This window comes from Ptiloglossa arizonensis, chromosome 13 (assembly GCF_051014685.1).
Source record: "Ptiloglossa arizonensis isolate GNS036 chromosome 13, iyPtiAriz1_principal, whole genome shotgun sequence".
In the NCBI taxonomy this organism is placed as follows: Eukaryota; Metazoa; Arthropoda; class Insecta; order Hymenoptera; family Colletidae; genus Ptiloglossa; species Ptiloglossa arizonensis.
In genome coordinates this window covers 6,561,035-6,570,112 of record NC_135060.1, presented here as the reverse complement: position 1 = coordinate 6,570,112, position 9,078 = coordinate 6,561,035, and the positions used below count along the sequence as shown (strand labels likewise).

General features: G+C 34.8%; 3 protein-coding genes across 3 annotated transcripts; 2 read left to right on the top strand and 1 right to left on the bottom strand.

The window, feature by feature from the left end:
• Window positions 1–2,236: 2,236 nt before the first annotated feature.
• On the top strand, window positions 2,237–5,658 carry LOC143154134 (uncharacterized). Its single transcript, XM_076325984.1, has 7 exons — window positions 2,237–2,790; window positions 3,111–3,387; window positions 4,093–4,254; window positions 4,327–4,579; window positions 4,709–4,823; window positions 5,032–5,137; window positions 5,215–5,658. The coding sequence occupies exons 1-7, from the start codon at window positions 2,629–2,631 to the stop codon at window positions 5,406–5,408; spliced, it is 1,269 nt and encodes a 422-aa protein (XP_076182099.1). The 5' UTR covers window positions 2,237–2,628; the 3' UTR covers window positions 5,409–5,658.
• On the bottom strand, window positions 4,863–6,661 carry Mrrf1 (mitochondrial ribosome recycling factor 1). Its single transcript, XM_076325985.1, has 2 exons — window positions 6,025–6,661; window positions 4,863–5,893 (listed from the first exon to the last, which is right to left on the bottom strand). Exons 1-2 carry the CDS (start codon window positions 6,510–6,512, stop codon window positions 5,650–5,652), a joined length of 732 nt encoding a protein of 243 aa, XP_076182100.1. The 5' UTR covers window positions 6,513–6,661; the 3' UTR covers window positions 4,863–5,649.
• Window positions 6,662–7,491: 830 nt separating this feature from the next.
• Window positions 7,492–9,075, top strand: LOC143153833 (RISC-loading complex subunit TARBP2). Its single transcript, XM_076325430.1, has 2 exons — window positions 7,492–8,093; window positions 8,161–9,075. Exons 1-2 carry the CDS (start codon window positions 7,749–7,751, stop codon window positions 8,818–8,820), a joined length of 1,005 nt encoding a protein of 334 aa, XP_076181545.1. The 5' UTR covers window positions 7,492–7,748; the 3' UTR covers window positions 8,821–9,075.
• The last annotated feature ends 3 nt before the right edge of the window (window positions 9,076–9,078 follow it).

The following is a 9,078-nucleotide window of genomic DNA, read 5'->3' as shown; positions in this document are numbered from 1 at the left end:
GCCCCCCTCCTGACCCGAACCCCAACCCGCGTCGCAGTAAGCTACGACCCTACAACGAATTGTCCTAATTTACCGCTCCCTCCGCCCTTCTCCTCTCCCTGGCCCCGAAATGTAAAGAGTTTCCGAGTCGCGACGCGAAGGTCAAACGAGAGACCCACGAGAACGAGATCCAATGCCCACTCCCCCTCTTTCCTCCTCCCGAACCACGTCTACGACGTTCTCGTCTCGCGACTCGACTTAAACGATACGTGTATACATATATACATATATTGTATACGTATATATTTTTATGCCATCGCCTTACGCAAAAGGGACCAATGAAATTGGCCTCGGCCGTGGCGCAACGGAAGCATCTCGACTTCTTTTTTATAATTATAGGAACGCGAAACTGTAAATATCGATTAGCGGTTATAGCGCGGTTAAGACTTCTACGTACGGTAGAGAACGGAAAATGTACTTGAGTAAACTAAGCGGTAACAAAGGAGAAAAAAAAAATGTGAAAAAAAGGAAGAAACTTGTAGCAAACTGTTTTTAAACGGAAAAAAAGATGAAAAATGGGGGCGCGGTGCGACGTGGGAGGACGAACGCGTGGACCGCACCACTGTTGCATCGCGTCGAGCGATCGCTAGGATTAGGACGTGCCATGATTGTTTGTGTATGTACAGGGAACGCGAGAAACGGGGAACGCACGTTCTCCCCGCGTGTGTTCGCTAACGCACACGTGTTCACCGATCATATTTCGCGCGCGACGCTGAAAAACGGATCGCACCTTCCCTCCTCCTCTTCTCTTCTCTTCTCTTCCTCTCTCAACCCGTTCCTCGATCCGTCCCCTCTTTCCCGATCGTTTCAATTTACGCGAAAGACGCTCCGCGCACGAGCCTGCGCCAGATCGACCATCTCGTTCGCGATGCTGAAGCATCAGAGGGAAAATAGAATTCAAACGCCGCGCGCTCTTCTGTGATAAAATGGAGGAAACGACCTTCGGTGAAAATTGTTTGTTTTTTTTTTTTTTTTTTTTTTTTAACGCGGTGTTTCGTTTATGTTCGTCGCGAGAACGGAACGATCGCACGGATTCCCAATCTCGTCGCACCCGTGGCGCCGGGCGTCTCGTTTTACGAACAACGCGAGCGTCAAGCGTTCGTTTAACGGTTTTTAGCGATTTCTCTCCTCTATGTATAATAATGTATCCATTCGTCGCGTCGCCAGCGCGGATCGGCGTGTACAATCACCGGGGGACCCGCGTAACGCGCACCGAGTCGATGTTCCCCGATGAAAACGCGAGAGATGAAACAAAAAATGAAAGAAAAATGTGTAACGTTGAACGTATGATGTCTTTCCTCGATTCCCCTGTCCCCCTCGCCCCGACTTATCCCCGTTTTTATTACTTCGATTGTTAACCCGACAGAAACCGTGAGTGTGAATTTAGAAATTGTACAATACGTTTGATCGCCGGGATAAATAGCTGCGAGGAATTGCATTTGCCATTCGGTTGTGGACATAGAACTTATAAAACTTTATAATATCATTATATTATCGTAAAGAAATTATTGTAATAAAGAACCACCATCATTCTTACGTGGTTTACGACTCATTTTCTTATTTAGAAAATAAGAAAAACAAACGTGCGGGAGACTTTTCAAACGGTTCCAAAAGACGGTCGTGATTTTCTCTAAAAAGTTAATAGATATTATTTTACTTCTTTCGTATTGTAACAACGAAACAGGTACGATCTTCGAAGTGGTAGCATTGTTTACATTTTGACGTTCGGTTCACCATTCGAAATCAAATATTCAATTCGTTCTTAGAACGAACGTGTAATCGAACTTGTGAATACGTTAAGCGGCAATAGTTATTTATCAATCGTCTGGTTCGCGTTGATTTACATCGTTCCATCCATTTATATCGCTTGAAAGCGCCCAAAAGTGAAGTTTAATTAAAATATGCATTCGGAGTTGAACTCGCGTTAATGAACGTATCGCGATGCAAAAGTTGCGTAGTCGATATTATTGCGAACGAATCGATAGGGGAAAAAAGGAGAACAAATAAACACTATTCGATAATCGACGTTACCAAGACGTAGACACGCAGAATGCTGAGTGAACGAGGCAACGATCGATTATGCAACACGAATTTGGATAACAAACGTACGTAAGTAAATACTATTGCCCAACCGCGCAACGATTGGACGATGGTTGATTACAACTTGCCCCGCTCAGATTCGTCCGGCAGTGTCGCTAGTTACGCACCGATTGTTGCGTAGTACGGATAAAATATCGATGGTTTGCACAAACTGTATAAAGTACGAAGTGCATTGAAAAACATATACATATACATTGATAAATATGATATTTATCTATGGCTGAATTATATCATGCAAATTCACACGATACAGTGACTCTTACACTCTCGAAAGCGTAAACGTGTAATACCAGTTTCGCAACGGTTTTTGTCGTACTTTGCGTCGACGATTTTATAATAATTCGCGAGTTTCTTGACACCAGTTCACCGTGAAACGATTCGTCGATTCCCTTAAGGAAACCTTGGAAATTCGATCGGGCTGTTCGTCGATAATTGTAAATTTAATAAGACTTCTTCGAGCGGTAACCGCGGACGCGAATTTCCTTCAATATGGACGCGATCGACGATCCGTATCAGAGACATCTTTTTGATAATGGTTCCACGTTTAATGTTTACGAAGAAAATATTACGAATTTGTCGGTCGGTGCACCCGGTCCTGACCTATTACAACACTGCGTGGAAATGATAAAAAAAGCAACGGATCATAGACTGGTAAAACGTTAAAGAAATTATAAACTTCCTCTCGCGGGTCCCGTAAGGTCTGTAAGTTTATCGCCAATTCGATAGATCGATAGAAATATTGAAACGGTAAACGCCTATGTTGTTAAATTAAAAACCCACCCGTATCTACGACCAAATTGCAAATCTTTCGTTGCATCGTTGCCCGTTTTAATGAACTTCACGAAAAGTATAATACTATTGTTTGGATGTAAATGGGCATCGTTGTCTACGCAGCGTTTACCACGGGATTAGAATTTCGCGTAATTTTATCCAGGAGAAATATATCGTACTGAACGTATACTACGTCTTAGGAAGAAGAGAAGAAGGAAGGGAATTATTATCTTTTTCAATATGGCACGACAGCGGGCCTGTGGGAATGCCGTGAAGAATTGGCAGGCTTTCTCACCAGGCGATACGGTGATCCGGTAAAACGAGAAAATTTAATCTTGACTTGCGGAGCCTCGCACGGTCTTCAGCTATTATTAAACACCGTTGTTTCGCCAAATGGAATAATTTTCGTAGAAGAGGTCACTTACATGATAGCATTGGATACCTTCAAGCAATTTCCCTTGATGAAAGTAGTAACCGGTACAAACATCGCATTCCTTTTTCGTATTTTTAATAAAGTATCGTTAAGAAGCGTTACGAAAGAATTTTGATAAACGTAAATTCCTTTTCGGATGCCTCGATCTTCGTTGCTAACGGACATTGTTCCAGAATCGAATTAAAATGCGACCCGTGCATTAAATCGAAACCTAAGCTTACCGCTAGGTATAAATATCGATCGAAAAGTTTCCCAACGAGGAAGCAAAAATGTACAAAACGTTTAAAAATGAACTTGAATTTTCAAATGTACGATAAAAGACTATTTACGTCGATAAATTTCGTTTGCGCAAGAGCATCGGAACGTTGACTATTCTTGATCAAAATCGCGACAAAACTTTACTCTCCGCAACGTCTCTTATTCACACTGCGCAAAAGTAATTGATCGTCAACGAATCGATAAATCCTGCGTTAAGGTCGCGAAGCGGAAAAATCGTTGACTTCGTGTTAACAGGCTCAAGTATGCCAAATATACGATAAATATACGATTTCGGTAAAAATAATGGCGTTAGGTCTAGCACATTGGATTTGAAATTGAAAGTTTCGAATAAAATTAAAACACTGATTCATCGATACAAGTTCGGCAGCATTTCGTATCGACTTAAGATCAGAATTCTCGTTACGAGAACATGCAAAAATATATTATTTCAATAACTGGCATGTAAATAATGAAAATTTTCCTTGACACAGTACCGATGAAAAACGATACCGTAGACGTAGACGCGTTTGAGAAAATAGTAGCAGAGGAGAAAAAAAATGGTGACTTCCTTCTCAACGACGAGAAAATATTCTGGGCCATGTTTTACACTATTCCTACTTTCCACAACCCGACTGGAACAACATTGCCGCCAGGTAAACCATAAATTACAATTCAATGGATTAAAACGCAATCGACTAATTGTACATTTCGTTACTTTGCAATAGCAAGTTGCAAGCGTTTGGTCAATATAGCACGAAATAATTCTATAATGGTTACTTGCGACGACGTGTACAATTTACTTTATTACGGAAATGGTTCTCCACCGCAACGACTGTTTTTTTATGATGACCCAATAGATCCCAATTACAAATATGGTAATATTGTATCGAACGGTTCATTTTCAAAGATTCTTTCACCGGCAATCCGTTTTGGATGGATTGAATGCCCACCGCGGATAGCCAAGATCCTTAGATCATCGTAAGCAAATCTTTAGATTATTCTTTGGTTTAGTGTAGAAATTTCAACAGTATCACAGTAACAGTTTGTCACAAACTCGTTAGATCTTGCTACTTTGTTACATTTTCACAAAAATTTTACAATTTACAGAGGAATTTTATGCAGCGGTGGCGCAGTTAATCACTACATTTCCGGTGTTATTACAAGTCTACTACATCTAAAGATCGAAGACGAGTATCTAGATAACATTATCAATATTTATACGGTAAGTGAATTTCACGAATGTTGTTTTGTATTATGATTATATTAATCATATTTACATCCAGACAATAATATTATATTTTTTATAAAGTTTTTAATACAGTAATAACTGCGCGAATAAAATTACTTTTGCTAAGAAATAATATATACAATTAAAAAATTTGTTCAAAGTTATCAATTTATGTATTTATATATAAATATTTTTTGTACAGGAAAGACTATCAGTATTATGCGATACGTTGGATCACTATTTACCAAAATGTTGTTCGTATCGACGACCTAGCGGTGGTTACTTTGTATGGATTCATCTTCCACCAGGTACATAAAGCATTAACTGTATCTATTTTATTTAAAATTATTCATTGTAACAAAGAAATATCCAATGTTTTTCGTAGAAGTAAATGGTAGTGATTTCATTAAATGGTGTCAGAACATATATCAAGTATCCGCTATACCAGGGACACGATTTTCATACACAGGAAAATGTAATAACTTTTTACGACTCAGTATAGCTTTTCACAGGAAAGAGATTTTAAGAACTTCCTCCGAAACTCTTTGCAAAGCTTTAACAGATTACATAACTAAATAACTGTTCTGCGTGTACATTAACTTTATTAGTCCTTAATATTCAACTTTAACCACAGAAAATTTTGTATGCATTCAAATTATAATAGCAATTGTGAAAGGTAATCAAGGTATTATTAAAGAATAATGTATGTAGTTTATTATAAACACAAGAAAACATATTGTATTACTATTAATGTAAATATAGACTTCTTAACATGTCTATATGCAATGGAATACCTTTAATGTGTGAAAAATAAAAGAAATTATTCAGATTCACCTAAAAGTTCTTTTTGTTTTATATCCAATAATATTTGTACCTCGTTAATATAATTCTTACTTATAGTACTTATATAGCCTTCGACTCTAAAAATGACATCCTCGGATAAATCTTTTTTCTGTTTCACATTCTTTATATGTTTATTCCGTATATTGGTAATATTATCTTTGCAGGTGACAAAATACGATTTTGATGCCTTTGATAAACGTTCTCTGTATTCTCTTGTAATTCTGTTTAATTATTAAATGAAGTTAATACATTTCATAAATAATAACGGTAATTCTAAATTTAAATATACTTTATTTTATTTTTATTATACTTTACATTGTTATATAACTTGACTAATATTAACAATACTTACCTAGGTAATGGAATATAAAGCGTTGTACCCTCTTGTTGCGGGTTTAAATTCATTTGAGACTTTAATAGCATTTCAAGAATACTTGGAATTGTTTGTGGAAATGCAGATAGATTCAATACTATCAGTTTAGGTTTCCGTACAATTTCTGCAAGTTCTTGAAGTTTATATTCGTCTCCATCAAATTTTACAATTAGTTCTTCGATAGCACCTATACTCGTACGTACACCCACATGTTTTACCATCGCTTTTTTAAAGTCGTCAACTACTTTGTCAAATTCTAACATCATACGATCTGTATTTACAACCTCAGCCAATTCATTTAAATTCACAGACTTTGATTTTTGTACTTTACATTGATCTTTATTTTTTAAAAAGGTGTGCGTGGTTGAAAAATAGTTAATACTACTCAAATTAGAACAATTGTTTAAATTCCTTAAACAATTATTTAATCCTAAAATACGAAGTTTTAAGATTTGTTGTAAATTCATGTTTAACTGTGTAACACTAAATTCATAAAGAACAGATTTTTTTTATCTCTTCATTCCACACAATATATGCATATTTTTTAAATAAAAGTGCTTCGATAAGATTAGATCTTTTCAAACCAACACTATAAAATTATTCTCCTTCAGATTTAAGTACCTAATCTTGTACAGATTTCTAGTGTTTCACAAACTTCAGATTAATATACTTCATCCAGAGAGACAAAGTATAGAAGTAAAAAAAACTATATGAGTTACGATAAAATCTCATTGGTCTGGTATATCTGTCCAGAAATATATATATTGTAGATGCGACACTTTGTGCCAAAATACGAAAAGATTTCATAAACGATTAGAAAATCGACGTTATCTTTTTAATACGATTTCACTATTTTTCTGTTGCGTTACATAACATTTTTATTGCAATAATTATTAAATTATGTATAGTAATTATTTAAGTTTCGTTTTCAAAATTATTTTTATTTACAGTATTTTGTTTCATATCGTTATGTATTTTCTCTCACTGATTCTTTCACTGTAAAACAGTAATTGTACATAAATAGTGTTCTATATAATATTTATTTAATCTACTATAGATATACATAGATATATCGTAAGTTGCATACTTAGATGGTTACATCAGAATCTCGCTTTTTCATACAATTTTTAATCCAATAATTTCTGATAGTTTTGAATAAACTATCGATAATTTTCGATAGTATTTTATTTAAATTTGAAATAGCTCGAAAAATTCTTGTATATTTCGAGGACGATTAATTTTGAAGTAACCATTTATTTTTATTCACAACTATAAGAATATCAACATTCGTTTTCTTTATTCTTTATTCTATATCTTTTTGATAAAACAGTTTTCCATTCTATTTTAAAACAATGATAAAACGTATTGATATAAAAAAAGTTGGATAGTTGGATACTATCGAAAGTAGAGATTGTTAATCGAAATTCGTTCAATGGTCAGAAACCATCGATAGTTTCGATAGTACTATCGATAGTTTTTCCACTTGTCAAATTTACGATACGTTCATACCGAAAACAGTGGACAAATTATATTTTATCGCGGTTATGTGATTTTATTTACTCAAGTTATCGCTAAATAAAGTTTAAAACATACGTACTTATATTTTGTTTTGATTCTTTTACTAATAAATGTATCAACTATCCTGAAATTCACTAGTTAAATTCACACAAAAGCAGGAATTTTACGTAATATTGTAATACAATATGAATAAAACACCTGTATCTATTCTGCAAGAAATGATGGTAAAAAAACAAATAGTGCCTGACTATGAACTTGTACATGATGGAGGTGGAACACATATAAATACCTTTACCTACAAAGTTACATGCGATGGGCTTAGTGCAAATGGTACTGGACGTTCTAAGAAAGATGCAAAGCACGAAGCTGCGAAAGCAATGTTGGAAGCTATTGCAGTGGATAAAGGTTATCCACAATTGACAGCAACACCAACACAATCACCCGTAAGAACACCCTTACCTCCTACAATTCCAGAATCGGAAAAACTTCCACCAAATGTTCCCTTTGTTAATGCCATAGGTGTTTTACAAGTAAGTAATGCTCCTATACTTTGTTCAGTGAATTAGAGCAAAAGTAATTATATACACATTGTTGTAGGACGTATGTGTCGAGAACAAGTTAAACGAACCTGAATATGTATTAATTAGTGACATTGGACCACCTCATGCAAAAATTTTTACCATACAATGTATAGTAGCAACCTTTAAAGAAGTTGGTGTTGCAAAAACGAAAAAGCAAGCTAAACAAGATGCTGCCAAAAAGATGTTACATAAAATAACTGACTTAGTAGCTGATATTAAAGATAAGGATTTGTGTTCTTTGGAAATCAATGAAAAGAAAAGAAAAATTGAACAGGCTAACATTCTAAAAAGTTATATTTCATTAAGTACAGCAAAAAAAGTTAACTTGGGTTTTAAATTATCGGATTATCATATAAAGGTAAAGAATTGTTTTAGTACAGACGTATCTAAAGACATTATCAAAAACTTAGAATCTTTTATACCCCAAGACCATAGTAATATTTCTGACGAATTTGTAGAAGATTTTTTTTTTAAAGTTAAGAAATTTTTATTAACCATAGAGTTAGATATTTTGTTTATGTATTTATCATCTACAAATGAAGATATTCACATCACAGCAATGAGAATAAACACTTGCCCTGATATTGTGCAAATTGCAACAGGAAAAACGGAAGCAGAAGCTAAATTTCACACACTGCTAAAATTAATAAATTCTATGATATTTCTTTTGCAGTAAAGATAACAGATGTGATTGGAGTTTATAAAATAAACTAAAAACATTTGATGTAAATGTTTGTTAAAAAAAACTTTTCGTCGAGAGATTTGTGCGTATTATGCCGAAATATTGTTTCCATATATCATACAAAATGATTCAAAAAATAGTATTGTAAGTTTCAAGTAGAGTCAATAAAACAAATCATTCTGTTCGTATAATTTTAATTTTAAACTAAATAAATGGACGAAGAAGTATAAATGTTAAAAAATGACATTGTCT

Bases quoted from the DNA above. Each gene is read 5' to 3' on its own strand.
- LOC143154134 (XM_076325984.1), top strand. From the start codon at position 2,629: ATGGACGCGATCGACGATCCGTATCAGAGACATCTTTTTGATAATGGT. The intron at 3,388-4,092 runs GTACAAACATCG...TCCTTGACACAG, and splicing joins CTTGATGAAAGTAGTAACCG to TACCGATGAAAAACGATACC. The intron at 4,824-5,031 runs GTAAGTGAATTT...TTTTTTGTACAG, and splicing joins ACATTATCAATATTTATACG to GAAAGACTATCAGTATTATG.
- Mrrf1 (XM_076325985.1), bottom strand. From the start codon at position 6,512: ATGAATTTACAACAAATCTTAAAACTTCGTATTTTAGGATTAAATAAT. The intron at 5,894-6,024 runs GTAAGTATTGTT...ATAATTAAACAG, and splicing joins CTTTATATTCCATTACCTAG to AATTACAAGAGAATACAGAG.
- LOC143153833 (XM_076325430.1), top strand. From the start codon at position 7,749: ATGAATAAAACACCTGTATCTATTCTGCAAGAAATGATGGTAAAAAAA. The intron at 8,094-8,160 runs GTAAGTAATGCT...ACATTGTTGTAG, and splicing joins ATGCCATAGGTGTTTTACAA to GACGTATGTGTCGAGAACAA.